The sequence below is a fragment of the Phaethon lepturus genome, unplaced genomic scaffold, assembly GCF_000687285.1.
Source record: "Phaethon lepturus isolate BGI_N335 unplaced genomic scaffold, ASM68728v1 scaffold962, whole genome shotgun sequence".
Taxonomy (NCBI): Eukaryota; Metazoa; Chordata; class Aves; order Phaethontiformes; family Phaethontidae; genus Phaethon; species Phaethon lepturus.
Window position 1 is genome coordinate 5,413 of NW_010520999.1, and position 18,773 is coordinate 24,185.

Below are 18,773 nucleotides of genomic sequence, written 5' to 3' on the forward strand. Positions count from 1 at the left end.
GCTGAACATAATGAAAGCTTGCAAGGACTAAAAGAGAAATTGTGCCTGAGGGGTGACATGGACAGTAAGAATGATAGTAAGTAGAACTACTGTTCACATAGCCTGAAGTCTATGTGTTAGGCCTTATATTAGATTAAACAAGGGTGTTATATGCTATATTAGATTACATAATTAATTTATATTTAAAAAAAATAAAATAGTATTTTTATAGACCCCAAAGAGTGCCGTATGCATTTCAGCTCTGCATAACTTTGACTTTCCAGGTCTATCGTTTTAGACTCCTCTACACTCCCTTTGGCTGCTTATAAGAGACTGATGGTTTCTTTCTGTTCTAGGACCCTCATGTTCACTCTGCCCTGTAAACTGGAAATGGGTTGGAGGGGACACCTGTTTCTACTTTTCAGAAGAGGAGGCCACATGGCAGGAAAGTGAAGACTTTTGCGTCTCACAGAACGCCACCCTTCTTATACTGAAAAGGAAAAGCAAGTTGGTATGGTTCCAATCATACTGGTATTTCTTTGCATTGGTATCAACTGTTCAAAACTCCACACCAGTCAGCAAGTACCTCTTCATGTTACAGAGTAATAGACGTACTGTTCTCAAGGTCTGAGGCAATGCAGACTGCAGAGCATTTAACCACAAATATGTAATGATGAGGTAGCTAGCAACACAGGATATTAGTCAGACTAACAGTGGGCATGAGTGTCATGGATCCCTTGAAAGTTATAAGCAGAGAGTCTTTCATTCAGGAAATCTCTTTGAATACCCTGAGAGCCAGGGCTCTGAAGAGAATTGTTACCCTAGTCTTACATTTAGTAGAGATTCCAGACACAAAATATTCCTGTTGGCATGACAAATAGAGATAGACAAACTTTCTCTTGGAAAATGTTATGAGGGCCTGATGAGGAGTTCAGAGAGTCGTTGTCAAATTACCTCCTTTGGTTCTTTCTTGATCACCTCCTATCTCAGCAGTAGCTCTTTAGGTACAGCAAAAAAAAAATACCCACAAGCTCCTTGGTGATAAAAGTTTTGCTTTTTTTTATAGATTAGCATATCTCAAATATCACAAAAAAGATCTTATTGGATTGGATTATCATATGGAGTTGATGGCTGGTCTTGGATAGATGATACAAAACTTTCTACAAAGAGAATGGAGTGGTAAGTTTTCTGTACTCAAACAGTTGGTGGTTTTTAATCTCTTCTTGTACAATATCCTCTCTCTGCATCAAATTAGGAGGAAACCAAAATCCCACTGATAGCTGTAGTGGTTTAACCCCAGCTGGCAACTAAGCACCACACAGCCACTTGCTCACTGCCCCCCGCCCCCCCCCCCCCCCAAGGAGGATAGGGGAGAGAAATTGAGCAAAAAAAGCTAAAACTCATGGGTTGAGATAAAGACAGTTTAATAGGACAGAAAAGGAAGGGAGTAATAATAACAACAACAATAATAATAACACAATATACAAAACAAGTGATGCACAATACAATTGCTCACCACCCACTGACCGATGCCCAGCCAGTTCCTAAGCCACAGTCACCACCCCTCCTCAGCCAACTCCCCCACTTTATATACAGAGCCTGATGTTATATGGTAGGGAACATCCTTTTGGCCAGCCCGGGCCAGCTGTCCTGGCCATGCTCCCTCCCAGCTTCTTGTGCACCTCCTCACTGGCAGGGCATGGGAAGCTGAAAAGTCCTTGACTTCATATAAGCACTACTTAGCAACAACCAAAACAGTGTGTTATCAACATTATTCTCATACTAAATCCAAAACACAGCACTATACCAGCTACTAGGACGAAAGTTAACTGTATCCCAGATGCAACCAGGACAATGGCAAAGCTTCAAGGCAGAATATAGCCACAGAGGTATTTGGAGTTAAAATACTCTTTTAGGTGTGGAGTTCCTGAAATAAATAGAGTCTCAGAAAATTGGAAGTGTGAGCAGGAGAAGGAATCAATAAACCAGTGCAATCAGTGACTGCCCTTACTATTTAAACCCATTTACTTTATGAAACATACCACAACTCTATACCAAGCAACCCACGCTTCCTTCAACCTACCTCCTGCAAAGCCTTCCTGCACCTGCCTCTTCTACTCAGCCACAATAATCCCAAATTCACTTCTCTCTTCCATAAACATTTCGAAAACTTTATTTCACAAAATTAGTCAAAATTATGTAGAGACAACCTGTTTGCTTTTTATTGTAAAATGTGATCTGCTTACTTGGTGTATTTCTCCTTTACTACCCGTGGGGAAAAAAATCAACTTCCCATTCTGTTCTGTGTAGTGGTCACTGTATGCAGTAATATGAGTGTCCTTTTCAGGGTCTGGAGAACCTTCTTCAAGTGAAGATTCTCCAGGGCCTCCTTGGAAGCACGTGCTCATTTTGTCTTGCAAACTCTTACACTTCCCATCGCTAGTAGACATCAGGCAGAATGATCTGTTTGGACAGACAGCTGCCTTTCAGTTTCCAGACCCAGATTATCACTACATAAAGCAATGGTTGGAGGTGGTGAGGAATTAGTGCTATTTTCTGCCTTGATAATGCTCCGTATATAAGCTTTTTTTTTTACATGTTTGAACTGAAGGCAGATGGGAGAATGGTCATTCAGATTTGAATTATATGAGCTGTCATGTTCTTCAATATTTTGTATAAAACTTTATAAATCTTAAAATGACTAAGAAACTTTTGAAATAATGTATGACTGTCTGAAAGGTCTTTACAGTATTTTGTTAAATTTGTACATGACAGTTTTTAACAAGATGGTGGTGTGCTTTTTTTCCTAGGATTGATTTGTCCTCTAAGCAAAACTGTGCATACCTGTTTTATCGTAAGTCAAGAGTTTACAGTGAGAATTGTTACAAGAAATATCCCTGGATCTGTGAGAAGGCAGCAGTCCAGCTGATCTAAAAAGGTTATCATCAGAAAAAGAACTGGAAGAGTATGAAGAAGGTTTTTATATTCAGATTGTTCAAAGAAGGGCTATAAAATAATGTTTACTACAAACTCAGAGCCGAGTCCATCCTTTCTAGTGTGTTCACACAAACGCAAAAATGGAAAAGAGACAGAAAGCCTTTGCAGATAAAAAGAACCAGCATTAACAAATACCTTCAAATCAGAGACAAGATATTAGTCTCATTGTTCTAGTTCAGAAACCTCTACCTTAGTGATGCTGACAATCTTAAGCATTACTTACAGCCAAAGAAACCAGAAGTGTAAGGGCCTGTGGGACCACTTCTCGTAGCTCTGATTAGAATGTCATATATATCCATTTCTACCAAGGCTCTCTTGTTAGTCCTTTTGACCTTGCTCAGATGATGAGTCTTCTTTCACTTTTATTTGTAAAGATATGCTTACCTCCAATAACGCTTAACTATTTCCAGCCCTCTCTTCAGCACACTCACTTTCAGTTATTCTATATTCCTCTAAAACTCCAAGGCAAGCCCTCCTCTCCTTTACTCCTCAAAGACATGTGGCTCCCTTGTGCACTGCTTAGCAGTGAAGCATCACTCGGCATCCTTGTCCTCTTCTTGACTGGATATAGTATATGAATTTTGGATGTGTTCAAATTTTATTTCCAGATAATAATGTTCTTCCTTTACATGCGATAATATGATCTTCCAAGAATGCCCAGAAGTCAGTGTTAAATAAGTTTTAATAAACAGTATGCTATTATCATAATCATCATTGCAGTTATGCAAGGAGAATGGAATAATGATTGTTTTTTTCCAAGAATGCCATCTGAGAGCCATTAGTCTTCAGCCAACATAGAATACGTCCATCCTAACGCATCTCATAATATGAAAGGATGGATATGTGGCATGAATGGCTGCACTGATAGCTGGAATGCTGTGACGGTATTCAGAAAACTATTAATTGCTGAATGGGGAATGGAATTTTCCAATGTATGGGAAAACGTACGTATTTTTGGTATTGTATAGTAATCGTATTTTGGAATGGATGATTTTCTAAATCTAAGTAACTGTATCTGGTGTATCTTGTTCAGGATCCTGAGGGGAGGGAGGCAGGTAAAAAGCAAGCTCACAGCCCTGGGCTTCGGGAGAGATGACTTTGGCGTTTTCAAAGATCTGCTCAGAAGAGTCCCATGGGATAAGGCCCTGGAGGGAAGAGGGATCAAAGAAAGCTGGTTAATATTCAAGGATTACCTCCTCCAAGCTCCAGACCAGTCCATCCCAATGAGTAAGAAGCCAGGCAAGAATGTCAGGAGGCCTACATGGATGAACAAGCTGATCTTGGCAAAACTCAAACACAAATAGGAAGCATACAGAGAGTGGAAGCAGGGACAGGTAACCTGGAAGGAACACAGAGACACTGTCTGATCATGCAGAGTGAGGTTAGGAAAGTCAAAGCCAAAAAGGAATTGAATCTGGTGAGGGATGTCAAAGGCAACAAAGGAGGGCTTCTACAAGTACATGGGTAACAAAAGGAAGATGAGGCAAAATGTGGGCTTACTGTTGAATGAGACCAGGGACCTGGTGACATAGGACATGGAAAAAGCTGAGGTACTGAATGCCTTCTTTGACTCGGTCTTTACCAGCAAGACCTGCCTTCAGGAATCCCAGGTCCCAGAGGCCACAGAAAAGTCTGGAGTAGGGGAGATGTATCCGTGGTGCAATAGGATCAAATCAGGGAATACTTATGCAAACAGGGAACTACAGGCCGATCAGCCTCACCTCAATCCCTGAGCAACTAATTCTGGAAACCATTTCCAGGCACATGAAGGACAAGAAGGTGATTGGGAGTAGCCAGCATGGATTCACCAAAGGGAAGTCATGCTTGACCAGATGATTGGCTTGGTAGACAGGGGGAGAGCAGTGGATATTGTCTACACCTATTTCAGAAAGGCTTTCAACACTGTCTCCTCATAGAGAAGGATCTCTACATAGATGTACAGGCTGGATGAGAAGACAGCAAGGTGGATTGAACAATCCCAGCTCTCTCGGCCTTTCTTCATAGGAGAGTTGTTCCAGCCCTCTGATCTGAGGTCCCTTCCAACCTCACCCATTTTTTCAAGAGCTCAAATTTTACAGACACTACTGAATATAGTCTCATAAAATCTCTGTGTGATACCAACCTGGCCATGTTCAAATGAGGTGCTCAGTTTAATAGTGCTTGCCATTTTTTAGTAGGAACACTGATTACAAAAATCAGTTTGTTATTGTTCCAAGTTTGAAAGTGACTCCGAGATCTTCACTTCATGTTGGAAAATTGAGTGGGCAAATTTGAAAAGGTATTTTGATGTACTTTTGTGACACTTAATATATTATGTCCACTAGAAATTTGATGCTTATTCCTATATGCATTTTGCATAGGGATGCGACTGGAAGCACCACATTTAACAACGACACATCTTTGTCTATAAATGTGTGATATTCATAATACAGTCTTACCTATACAACAGAAGGAACTGTTCCCTTTCCTTGGGTTGTAACACTATGCTTCAAAATGCAGATGTTTTAAGTGCATAAGACTTTTGCCATTATAACATGGGCAAGTTGATGTTAATTATTTATTCACTTTCTGCTACAAAATACTGCTTTCTAGCTACACAGTTCTTATTAAGTATCTCCACCATAATTTCTGCTATGACAAGCTTTTAACTTAGTTTGACATTATAAATAGCAGCAAATATGACTTCAGCATGGTTATTTGACTGTCCATCTCCAGGAAATGTTTTACCCACAAAGGCCACCTGTGCATTTAAGTGTGTTCCAACTGAGTGCTCCAATTCCATATGTCACTTGAGTCTGTTTGTTTGTTTCAGGTGCCCACTGTTATTAGCTATGTTCTTCTGAAAAAAGCCCAATGAAGCTAAAGAATGAGAAAGGAATAAAATACAGGAAACACTGAATAGGGAGAAAATACTGGCTTTGCTGCTGATGGCTTAATCATATTTATGTGGTCTTTCTCTGCCAAAGAATATTTCACAACTCTGAATATTTTTGTTTCAAATCAGAACAAAAGGACAACCCTTCTACAGAAGGCATGAGCATTCTTCCTGTTCAGTTTCCTGGTAGACCTCCAGAATGGTGGGGAGCAGGGAGGATAGCAGACATATGTGTGATTGCAAACTACTGGCTCTGAATTTCTGAAATGAAAATAGAAATAGACTTCTCTGGAAGCATTTAGACAAGCTCTGCATTTTGGTTTTCAAATGTAAAATCACAATCTTCTTTTTGCTAAATTTATAGGATGGGAATCTCAATTTTGCAATAGGAGAAATCCCCACATGACTCTAACCAGAGAGCTGGAGGATGAGTAATGTTTCCTTTTTTACTTCTTTTTTTAGCATTAAAAATAGTTCTTTTATCCAAGAGGGTTAGGAATGAGATGGTGGTGGAAAGAGAATCAAAGATTAGAGAGAGGGCAAAATATTAGACTAAACAAGATTGAATGTATATGTTCAAATGGATATTCCCAAAATCATGACTCTGTGTGCAGAATTCCAAGTGCACAGAAAAAAACTCTCTTGACCATCTCTCATGGCTCTGACTTTGATTTTAGGTCTAGGATATGAACACTCATTTTAAACAGAACTTAAAATCTGAGAAAAACTAAACATTTCACTTAACCAATACATAGCTATATTTACTGTGATATATTCAACAAATTACTGTGCTTCTCTCCTTGCTTCCTTGTTCTCTCAGCAGTCCTTAGCAGAGGTGATTTAGCAGCATTTTCCATATATCATCTGACTGTGCAACTTGAAAAACAACAGTGTATTTTGCAAGGCTGCTGTTTAAAGACAGCAGCTTCTGTCTCCACATGAAACCAGAGACACATCTATTTTCTCTGCTAATTATGAGTACTGGGATCTTGCTGCAAGAACATTTTTCCCCACTTGGATTTGTTTAAGTTTTTATGACGCAGGTGGCTTACTGACTGTCTGCCACCAAGGGTAAAGAGCACGACAACACAGAGAAGAAAACTCATTAAAAAGTAAAGCTGTGACACCCCGTTTAAGGTAGCATCTCTGAGCTTTGCCAAGAAATTAGATACTTGTGCAGCTGCATGTCAACATGAAGCAACTGAAAACAATGTAAGAAAACTGACAGAACAATTTGTCTTTAGAACACATAGGTACTATGAAGAATAACACTCATGAGTTGGTAGATCTATTGAGACAAATATTCATGTTGGGGACAGTAAGGAAATTATTTGCCAAGAAGAACTCACGGTGGCTTGTGATCTGAAGATTCGTTTTGTAATAACGTGGCATGGGTACAATGCTTATATCCTGATTTGAGCAGACGTTGTATTGGACAGAAAAGGCTAATTATAGACTTAAGAGGTTTGAACAACATAACATCAAGAATACAGAACAATTAGAGGCCCTGGTTGTGCTAACAAAACCTTAAGGCAACAACAGACAGCGAGTAATTACTATTTTAGTGGTGGCTATCAAAAACCATTTTTCACCCTTTGTTTTTTTCAGTGTGCAACAAAACCTAAAGATTTGCCTATGTGCATTGTATGACTTGAAATGATTCAGTTCATTAAATTAAAGATATGATTGCATGCTGCCTTTTGAACTTTGTCAGTTTTAAGTTCTTGCTGCAGCTGAATGAAAGCAGAGTTGAAATCACGCTTAAGCCAAATTAAATTGAAGTTCCAGTAATTTTGAAGGACCAGACTTCACAGGTAGCTGTGCAAAATGCAGTGGTTAGTATGACTTGCAGATCTAAGTGGAAAGACTATTCTAACAGTGGAAAGACTGATCTAACTCATTGCCTACTGAGAATATTCCCTTCACTCAGCAGCACAAAACAGACTCCTGTGAGCCAACTAGTTTAATGGACACTGGGCAGTCTGAGAAATACTTCTGAAGAGGACGTTTCAAAGGGAGTTAAGAAGAATTGCATGAAGAATGCACAGAGTGATTTAGAAGGTGGTCCGATGGGTGCAGGTGGCTATGGGAAAGGGGAAAGTGCAGAAGGTACGTGCATGAAATTGCTTAGTTCTGAATTGATTTAAAGTTCTGAACATTATAACCTAGATAACGAAGGATTTGGCATCTGTACAAAATAATTATTGTACTGTGACTTAGTGATCATCTTGTGTATAAGGGTAGATTTTTCTCTCCTGGTTTAAGCAAAAATTCAAAAACTGATTTACGCTACATATCAAGGAAACTCAGGGTCAGGTATTACTCACACACAGTAACAGGTTGTACACTGCACACCTCAGGGCAATTACTGGATGCCTCGTGCAACTTGGCTCATCATGTAGCGGTTCTAATTACGAGTCTCTGAGGCATGAAGATGTGGTATAAAATTAAAAAGTCCAGACAGGAATGAGGACCAAGAGTTTACCCCTTGTTTTATAAGTTCCTGAGACTGTGACTATTCAACAGCCAGACACAGGGACCAGCGCTTTGTGCCTCAGACAGGGAGACAAGACAGTCTAATAGATTCTCCTCCCAAGCACAGTACAGAATGGCAGACTTTCATTCAACATTACCTTCCTTCATTTTATGCACCATTTTGCTCCCAGCAATAGTCCATAATACAATCATACAACCATAAATATACAATACAACCATGATACCATAGCCCCTACAACCAACCATTGCTCACCTCACTGGTCCGCAGACCTCAAGACCATCACGCCAGTTGCCTCACATCAGTTTCTCTCACTACATCAGCCCTTCACTGGCTCCTCCTCATACCAGCCCCAGTCCCCTCAGTGAGGGCTCTCCTGCTTCCTTATGATATGATCTTTAACACCCTCTTGTATTATCAAGGGTTATAAGATGGAGTCTCCCACCATGCCCTGCATGCGTTAGAACAACAGCCCTGTGTGGGTCACTCCTCCCATCATTCACGTTGTACCTGCATCCCCTGTAGACCAGTCAGTGCTGGGATCCCAGCTAGTATCTCCACAGCTGTTGAGGCCCCGTACTTAGACTTAGAAAATGCAGCATTTTCAGACTATGAGATAGCTGTGTAGCAAGGCACTCTCTGTTGTCCCTGCTCCTCTAAATTACATCTTCATATCCATAATTAAGATAATTGCCATATTGCTAAACACTCATTCAGTGAGGGGTGCAGCACACTTGTTGGCTCTTGCTACCACACACTTCTGATGCATAGCTTTACGTCTGTCATAAATATAATTAGAGGCTTGTCTAAATACCTTCACCTTCCCTGACTTACAGTTCAATTTTCACTGAATAGCTCAAATTAGTACAAAATACACACAGGAACCAAAGTCCCAACCATAAACTTGACTGCTCCTCACGGATTTTAAAGTCCTCTATTCTTTGCTAGTGCCATAGAAGAGAGATGCTCTCTCTGATACAGTCTTCTCTATGAACAGCCTCCTAAACAGCAGCAAAGAGGCAGGAGGCTTTGCATCATTAAAGGCCCTATATTTGATGGTTGTTGAGCCTACTGTGCACAGTGACTTCCTAAAAAGACACACTACCGAAAAGGTCAGTAGCAGCAATATTTATTCCAGTTCTGAAATTCTGCGATAGAATGGAAAATGGATTTGAGAAATCAAAGAACTGGATCAGATGTGGCATGAATAATTATCAAGACAGATGTCTTAGAAGAATGCACTTTCCCCCTTAAAGCCCAATGCCTGCTGCAATCCACTAGCAGCTGGACTGTCATTCCTGAGTATTCCTGGGCGTTAAATATTGCTGACTTCGCTCAATTAAGACGTGTTGTGTATTTGTCTTCTGTTTTTTGAGCCCACAGGGCATGCAATCCCATTTGAAAGCTTTTCCCTCTAACCAGGAGAACTAGAAATATTTTTATTTGTCTTTTAATGCAGGCTCTGATTCTGTTGCACTGTCTAGTTATCAGCAGGTGAGGCGTGAAATTAAATCAAATATTTGGAAATTTATTGTAAACTGGGAGCTCACATCTATGAATACCCAATGGACAGATTTTGAAAACATGACGTGTTGCTCTTACAAACGGTCATTGATTCCTGTTTCTGTGAGATCAGTATGAATCTTTAAAATAGAGTTCTGGAATCATATGGTTAATCTTGTTTCATTTATCAAGGAATGTATGAGAAGTGGGTAGAAGTGGTTGCACAAGAATACAAGGGCTGAAAGAAGAAAGAAGGAATTACATTGTTTTTAAAAAAGCCCAAGAAGGAGTCTGGCTGATGTGTACCACCAGAGGGCAAATTAAGCTTAGATTAGCCCTGATGTTACATTAACCTGAGCTCAGACTCATCTTCCCTATCACAAATCCTGGGGCAGAACTCGCCCCCACAATGGCGTATGCCAGGACAGGGCTCTCTGCAGAGCTCTGCACACTAGTGCCCGTCCAAATAGATCCCTTGCTTGGCCATGGCAGGATCCACCGCCTTCTCACAAATGTAAAATTTGTACTCGCCACACCGTGCAGTGTCTATGTTTGCACCTTGAAGCCACACACAATCTAGGAGAGGGCTTGAGCTGGCTCGCTGAATCTGAAACCTGCGAAAAAATAGCAGAGATAGTCATCATCCCATGGAAAAAGTCACAGGCTGATACAATAATTCCCAACCACTGCTACCCATTTGACGCACAGTAGCATACGAGGTCTCTGATGGGGGCTTGCCTAGGTTGATAAGAAAGAGAGTGATGGGTGAACTGTCTTCTGGCAAACAGGCAGCAGGACAGGCAATTACTAAGTGGCGGTTAAAGGCTGCTGCTTCTGGCTTATAACAAACGTGCATGGATGTGGTCTGCTCCTACCTGTGCAGTGACTTACAGATCAGGGGAAAAAGCTGATCCATCTTCCCACAGCCAGGGCCCCTCAGCTCCATTGCGAGACAGCCCAGTCCAGAAAGAGTAAGAACTGTAAGACTCCGCTGATCGCGTTACAAAGTCCTGTACGGAAATAAATGCAAAGCCTGTGAATCACATCCCTGCTTCACTCGTAACAGCCTATGGCTTGGAAAAGGAGACAGGCAAACGAAAGTGCTGCTCACGCCTGTGCATAACAGGCTTCGCTTCGCAAGTGAATCTGGGCAGTGCCTCCTACTCCTGGCAGTCAGTGCTCCTTTGGAGATACGGAAAATGAACCTGCTGAGAAGCTCTCAGCTAAATCGACAATTGAGATAACCAAAGCCTACATGTTAGCTGGGTAAAGGGTACAGGATAATGACTTCCTTCCAACACTCTGGTTGCATAAGTCAGGCAGGAAAAGGCTTTGCATCGTTTGCTATCATTGTACACAGGAAATGCAAAATATGGACAATAAAACCACAGTGTTCAAGATATAATCCCACTGCCGTTAAGGGTCTGGGTAGAAATTCCTTCACAGGGGAAGAGCTCTTCTGTCTGTGCTTTATCTGCTGCTACATCTACAACTTACGAGTCAGGAAAAGATATGGACCCTCTTCTGCTCATGTGAGAGAAGAGGCCAGGGAGCAAGCCAGGACAGCAAGATTTCTAGTTTTGGACAGCAAGAAGCTGAAGGCCAGTCTTCTGATGATTGCTAAATAATTTGCTCCAGCAAGACAACAAAAGAGCTGCCAATCAGTACTAGGTCAGTTATATTTGCCCTGAGGTGGGATGAGGATCTAGATGTAGACCCAAGCTGATGTGTCTCAGTTAACTCCCCTGAGGTCAGCAGAGGTGCGACAGGGATGGTACAGCCACAGTCCGGGTAGAGGGGATCCAAAGGGGCATGGAGAGTTTTTGCCACTTGGTCCAGCACACGCATGCCATAGCATGCTGCACCAGTGGAAGGACGGAGTGGTTGTTCAGCCCACAGTAACATGCAGAGTCTCTAATTTAGAGAGAGAGAAAAAAAATATTCTTTACCAGCTCATCCTTACTCTCTATCTTAAGAAGTCTGGACTCCAGAGAAGAGCACTGAGCCTTGCTTTCTTGCCAAGTTTTCCATTCCTTTGAAAAGTGGTAGCAGTTCTCCCCATACTGTAGCCAGTTCTCAGGACAAGGAATACATTTATGTCCTTGAAAACAAAACAGCACCTGATCAGATTTGTCAGTGATGGCAGTCTCTAGTGATCCAGTGGATCCCTGCAGGATCACTACAGCAGTGCACAGCCACCCAGAGGAGCAACAATTCCTCCTTCATGTCTTCATTGGAGGCTTAATAAACACAGTTAACAGAAGATCCAAAAAAACATTTCTACATGAAAAACAGAAAAACAAATAATAGAGTTTTTTTTAATCTGACCAGCGAAGCTGGCGGGTGCTAGTAAAACACAAAGAGAGGAAATTTTGGAAGGTTGAGCGATGTTCACAGAGACATGCATCTAGGTGGACGTGAAAGGAAACCTGGACTTTCAGTCATATGGGCACATCTCTATTCCTGTGAACTTAGTTTCAACTTCTTGTTAACATCAGGGCTAGCTCTTCCCCGCTATATGGTTTACAACACAATTTATACTTCAACTTTTCTGGTAGCATTTCATACTTGCTGTGAATTCAGTGCACAGATGTCAGCTAGTGATGGCCAGCCAAAGTGAAAGATAATGACCCCATTGCTGTTAAAGAAAACACCTTGCTGACAGCTGCACTTTGACTCTTGTCTGCCGCGTTATTCTGTTAGCTGCCTGTTGGGACCCTCAGTCAGTTAACTCAGTTAACTCCCCTGAGGTCAGCAGAGGTGCGGCAGGGATGGTACAGCCACAGTCTGGGTAGAGGGGATCCAAAGGGGCATGGACAGTTTTTGCCACTTGGTCCAGCACACGCATGCCATAGCATGCTGCACCAGTGGAAGGACGGAGTGGTTGTTCAGCCCACAGTACCATGCAGAGTTAACTGCTCTTTCTGAAGCCAGAAAGAACCCAAAATGTTGGATTTTTCTTTCATTTTTGCACCATTTGGGGAACTCCATTTCTAGCTGTAAACTGAAACAACCACAAGCAGCAAAAAGACCTGACAGAAAATATTTTAGATATTTCTGGGAACTGCATCCTAACTATTGGTCAAATCGTATTAATTGCTCTATAGTTCACATGACCTTTTTATATGACGGTTGGACTTGATGATCTTAAAGGTCTTTTCCAACCTTAATGATTCTATGATTCTATATTGTAACAAACCAGTGCCAGCTGGGAATGCCAGGACTTGATGCTGGATGGCAATAGATAGCTCAGCACAGTGCACTTGACTTTTAGAAGTAGCTTCTGGTTTGTGTTAAATTCAAATGTAGATATTTACAAAGATAATAAACTTGCCCCTCTCTCACATGACATTAAATTATTATGATTTTCTTCCCTTTGCTCTATGATAATCTAGCACATTCAGCTCACCTATCATTAAAGTTTCACACCACTATTTCACACAAGAAAAAAAATGCCTCAGCATATAGTTTGTCAACTGTGAAAACCAGTGATTACAATCCCATTTGGTAGAGAGCAGCATTTTTTCCACTGCTGCATCCACTACTGCATAACAGAATGAAGCTGTGTTGACAAGTCAAAGCATTCCAGACAATTAAAGCCAGTAGGAATTTTCCATACAAATTTTTTTACTATAATTCACTGGAACTGTGAAAGAGGGAATGGTAGCATCAATTAATTTACGTATTAGAAACACTTTTTTTTAAAAAAAAAAAAAGGTGTCATCATCATGACATTTTCTGAATTAAAGTGTTTGGTTTAGGTTATAAAATAGCTCCATTACAAAAATTCAATAAAAATACTTCAAAAAGACTGATACTTAAAAAATTATCAAAATGGAAAGGCAGCTTTTTGATTGACTCAGTTGAAGTTGTTTTTTAAATGAAATAATTGAGGGGGTTTTATTTTTCTTTCCAATATGCTTGATAGAAAAAAATCAATCTGTGGCTACCATAATGCGATGGAACCACCATCTTCTCACCACTATGTACCTCTGGAGGTGGCAAGTTGCTTTACAGTCTCTGTCAAGTTCAAATTCTGAGCCTGGAGGAGCTCCAGCTGCTGGTTGAGTCTTTCCATAATTGCCTTTTGCAGGGTGAAGTTTTCATCCCTTTCATGCACAAGGTGGCAGACCAGGATGACTTGAATCACAATGAAACAAAAATGAAATTGTTCCATTAATGTTAAAGCTAAACCGCTCAGTGCAACCTGAATAAACTTACCAAAGACACACGTACTTCCCTGTGACTGAATGTACTTGACCTACATACGTTTGTTCACACCTGTGAGCAAGGCGTAATACGTCTCAATTTCAAAGACTGGGAGACCTCTTGAGTGGGTAAACTCTTCCAGCAAGGGACATTTTTTTGCAACATTAATCCCCTCAGCTAATCCTTTTTCTTAACTAACTTCCTAGATTTTTAATTGTTCATACTGAACTCTGAGCACCTCTTCTATGACCATACTTACACCTGGCAGCCAAGACTCCTGCAGCTGCCACTGAACTCAGGCAGAAGATGCCGAGTGCCACTGTAGCCAGTCGCCAACAGGAAGACGGGCTGGGGGAATCTGGGACAGACAAAAAGAAGGAAAGCAGCAAGAACAGGAATCGCTCATCTTCGTATCTGCAGCTCCTACATTGCACAAGACAACATGACCGGTGGTCTGCCCAGTGAATTGTTGAGTTTCAGACCAGTGTGTGGTATTACATTATGAAAACTGTCCCGTTGTTTGGCCGTGACCAGTCCTCCTTAGGAGTTGGGGGCTGGGAAGTAAGCAAGCCATGAAGACTAGCTTAGCCAGGGGCTTTTAAGAGAAAAGTAATTGGACAAATAGAGCTGAACAGCACAGAATTTCACATGGGGGGAAAGAACACCAAGGAAGTATTTGTGCTAACAACATGGCTGAAATTTTCATATGTATTGGGATGTTTTTACTTTTGAGCACCTAACCTGCCAAATAGGGAACGAATTCACCTTTTCAGAAAATAACCTCAGAAACAGTCACCAATGAACGCCAGGCCCCTGCAAAATAATCTGAAATTAGGGCGTACAGATGTGAACAAGCCCACATACCTGCAGTTGCACAGAAACAGCCTCACAACTGGAAATGCACACACCCATTCGTGCAATGTGGGCAAGTACAAACACCCCTGTGAATTTACACAGTCCCAAAACACAGAGGAAAGGATTGTTTCCAATTTACAACTTTTGTGTTCTTTTAGTAGACTCCAGTATGAAATTCCAGTGGGAATATTAATACTATGTTGGAGTCACCAACAGAAATAACTGGCATAACAACCCGTGGTATTGGTGCCTTTTGTTCCCTGTGTTCCCTAACCCTTTAACCAAACAGTTGAGAAGAACCCTACTAGATTACTGGGAGTTCAGTTCCCAAGTATAAAACTCAAGGACCCCTCAAAAAGTGAGAATGAGATAATCACTGGCTAGCCAATTTCCTTCAGAAAGAGCTCTTTAATCTACTAGATTATTATCAAATTTATCAAATTCATCTCCAGATCTTTAGTCAGGCTGGAACATAACAACTCTTTGCTTTGTTACTACCTTTCATACAGAGTGATTCTAAAGCATTAATGCATAGCATAAAGAATATAGATTTGGGATCAATCACATTCTTCCCTTCCTCTGTGAAGCTATGTAGCATATTTTTTATGATTTTTAAGTACATTTACTTCCTTCACTTAAATATTTAAATAAGTAAAGCTGAAAGACTTTTGCAAGGTTCCTTAGGCAGATTACTTCACTAACTTCCAGGAGCTGACACTTAATGTCTAACTGGAACATGTTTATTTTTACTTAACTGCATCCCACAACCTTTATTATATCTCTCCTCTCAAATTGCAATAGTTTTTCCACATTCTCCACCCTTCCATTCTTTTTAATCTCCCACCTTTTTTCTTTTCTCCCAACAATTTCTTAGAAGATTTGAGTCCAAAGGGCTCCCAGAAGCCAGCTGCATTTTGGTAGGTGACATCCTCCTCTGAGTGCCGCATAAAAAATGTTCTCCAAGGTGAGAGTTTGCCTTGGAGAGAACAGCTCCCCAACACAACCACTACCTTTTGCTCTGGCAGTCTGGAGCTCCTGGTCCTGGGATTTTTCCAGTGTCATGAATCTCAGGTCTGCGTATGTCACTTCTTCACCTGTCATTTCTGGCAAGGTTACAGGAGAATTAAAAAGTTTAGTTGATGCCACAGGAGAAACAGGGATAAGGTTCTGGCTGGGATCAAATGAACGGTCAGTGTCATGGGGAGCTAACAGAGTGATTCATGCAAAAGTCAGAAGGGTTTTTTGGCTCATACTAAAGGATTTCATGACACAGTGATACTGGGGGTTGTTTACATGCAGCAGAGTCCCAGAATAGTATTTAAATCTTCTTTGTATGCAGAAATACAATGGGGGGCACAGAAATCTCTCAGTTCCTGCAACAGATGCATAGAATTATCCAATTTAGGGGTACATTCTTTCTGTAGAAAAAAAGGAAAAGGAAGGGGAGGGGTGAAGAGGAAATTACATTAATTTTGGATTGTCTAAACAATTCCCTGAAGATTTTCGGGGTGTGTGGGGGGGTGCGTCCTGGCTTTATTATACAGTGATTAATATTCAGTAAATTCATCCAGAAGGACTCCTCGATCTCTCAAGTGGCACAGGAGGACTGGAGGTAAAATGGAGTGAGAAACATACTGACCCCCTTTGCTTCTTGCCTGTAAGCACGTCGCGCTTGCCCTGACGGGGTAGCGCATTGACTTGTCACAGCCGTTGCCCATTCCTACGACACAAAGAAATGAATCCAGGTTTCCCAGCTGCCGTTCCAGGTACACCTGCACTGTAAAAGGGAATGAGCTGAAGAAATCTGCTGAACTAAAGGAGAGTCTGTGTACCAGGCTCACGTACCAGAGCATGATGCTGTGCTCCCGGACCAGCTCTGGGCTGGCAGCAGTCTAGGCGCAGTCACACGTGATAATCACTGCCTTTTAGCAAGCGTGATTAATAGAGCACAGCAGCTAAGGGCTGCCGCTGCATCCAAGGAGGGGTCACCTGTCAGCCTGAGCACCTGCACCATGCTCTCTCAAACTCTGAGCACTAGGAATAAGGAGGAGAAACTTAACTGGTCCTACATTCCCTGGTGTTTTGAGGTCTGCTGGCAAAACGACAGGAATGAGATCCGAATTTTCCATTTTATTCCCTATGGCTCTACGGCATGCAGCCCAGGAGCTACTGGTCTCGCCAGTTGTTAACTCAGGAACAAGGACGAGCACCAGGTAGCACAGAACACGACCCCCCCCAGCACCGTGTCTCACCGGGGGCTTTGCCAACCCCAGGCTGCTGGAGGTCAAATCTCCCTGGGTAGAGGGCAGGAGGCATTCCCAGACTTCTGTCTTACCGCGGAAAGGTTGAGCGCAGTGACTTAGACAGCAGCATCTGGGCAGAAACGTATAGACAAATAAATGTTAATTTCCAGGAGTGCCTTACTCTGCTTCTGATGAGCTGCTGCTTTTGAAGCCCCTGTCACATTTTCTGTCAAGGGGAAGTAACAACCCTTATGTCCTCAGTGGAAAGAGCATGAAATATGGGAGGGAAGTGTCCCGCTGCTTTATGCGCGCTTTGTTAAAAATGATCTGGTTTTGTTTTACAAGCAATGGAGCCCTTTTGGATTATCATCATTCAGTGTAAAATACATGAAAGTTTTGATAATGTCTTACTACACCTGTAAAAGTATCAGGGGTCCTTGTGAGACCCAAATGTGTTCCCATATTTTACATTTCTAAATGCCCATGGGGAAGTATTGGGTGTGACTAATCAAGCTGGCTCTAGTGGAATACTCCTTTGAAGAGTAGCAGGGAACAAGCAGCAATTTCTCAGCAACTTCTAAGTTGTACAACAGCATTTTTTCATCGCATTAAGAATCTTTACTCCCAGGTAAGATCATGCTACCTAGGAAATAAAAGTTAGAACGGGCTTGAGATGCATCCCTTGATACAACCAGAACAGGGAAGCAGAGAGGAGAGAAGTATTTTCTGTCCATACCACAGTCTGCTTTCTCTGGCACTCAGGGAAGGGTATGTTCAAATCACATAGCTTACTATGGAACGGACCCTTAGATTTTAAACAATGGCAGAGAACAGCAAAAAGCCAATGATGGAATATCTTTGTTTTAGCAGTTCTGTAAGAATCTGATCACATTTTTAAAACATTTTGAAAGGTGGCAAGGGGGAAATATGGAAGAGAAAAGTCACTTGAATATACAATAAAACAAAGAAAAATCAAATATTGAGATAACTGAGGCAAAATAACAGGAGAATGTGGAGAAATTTATATCATTGTTGAATGATAGCTTACTGCAGCAGGGCCATAGGTGGATTACTGGATGCACAATATTGACGGCAATGCCATAGAAATAGAATGATTACTAAGTTTCAGCAAGAATGACTTATGATATGCCTTTGGAGGGGTCACTGTTTCAAGTCACATTGATGTTTTTTCTGTAGAGAAATTTTTTATCACTTCATTTGATATTTCTCCAGTTTGATCCTTCTAGAATTTGAAATTGTCATGAGACTGAATTTCAGTTAAAAATCAAGTGATAATCTATTGAATTATCACACTGATAAGGAAACACCCCTGAAAAACATTGGTAATTTGCACTTCTTTTCCACATTGAATCCCGACAGTTTTAAACAAGAAAGGCTATTTCACAGTTCTGCTAGGTCTTTTCTTCTAAAACTCCTATAATACACAAAAGAATTTAAGGAGAAAGAGACAAAAAGAATATTGGGCAATTCCCATGTAAATACCAAGCCAATAGCTCATGTTTCTATCTTTCTTATTTGTCCACCATGACTCAGAAACTTTCCAGTAGCAGACTGGTTAGATAGATAGATCAATCGATCAATCGATTGATAAAGAAGT

The 18,773-nt window shown here is 41.3% G+C and overlaps 2 protein-coding genes across 2 annotated transcripts in view; one reads left to right on the forward strand and one right to left on the reverse strand.

Annotated features, from left to right (window-relative positions):
• The window catches only part of LOC104628843 (C-type lectin domain family 1 member A-like), a 5,421-nt gene extending 2,508 nt beyond the window's left edge, over nt 1–2,913 (forward strand). Inside the window, 4 exon segments of the mRNA XM_010297556.1 lie at nt 1–76; nt 336–490; nt 1,046–1,158; nt 2,790–2,913. The exon segment at nt 1–76 is cut by the window's left edge and continues 24 nt beyond it. Of these exon segments, the coding sequence (XP_010295858.1) occupies nt 1–76; nt 336–490; nt 1,046–1,158; nt 2,790–2,913 (468 nt within the window).
• A 7,386-nt stretch (nt 2,914–10,299) lies between these two features.
• Nucleotides 10,300–17,228, reverse strand: LOC104628846. The gene is made up of 7 exons (XM_010297559.1): nt 17,165–17,228; nt 16,552–16,689; nt 15,923–16,015; nt 14,317–14,415; nt 13,864–13,988; nt 10,740–10,858; nt 10,300–10,462 (listed from the first exon to the last, which is right to left on the reverse strand). The coding sequence occupies exons 1-7, from the start codon at nt 17,226–17,228 to the stop codon at nt 10,300–10,302; spliced, it is 801 nt and encodes a 266-aa protein (XP_010295861.1).
• Between the last annotated feature and the right edge of the window lie 1,545 nt (nt 17,229–18,773).

What these genes read in the sequence shown, in the direction of transcription:
- LOC104628846 (XM_010297559.1), bottom strand. Translation starts at nt 17,228, where the DNA reads ATGCCTCCTGCCCTCTACCCAGGGAGATTTGACCTCCAGCAGCCTGGG. An exon ending in ATTTGAACTTGACAGAGACT is followed by an intron (nt 10,859 to 13,863) that starts GTAAAGCAACTT and finishes ATTTCCGTACAG; the next exon opens with GACTTTGTAACGCGATCAGC. An exon ending in TCAGCTTTTTCCCCTGATCT is followed by an intron (nt 10,463 to 10,739) that starts GTAAGTCACTGC and finishes ATTTTTTCGCAG; the next exon opens with GTTTCAGATTCAGCGAGCCA.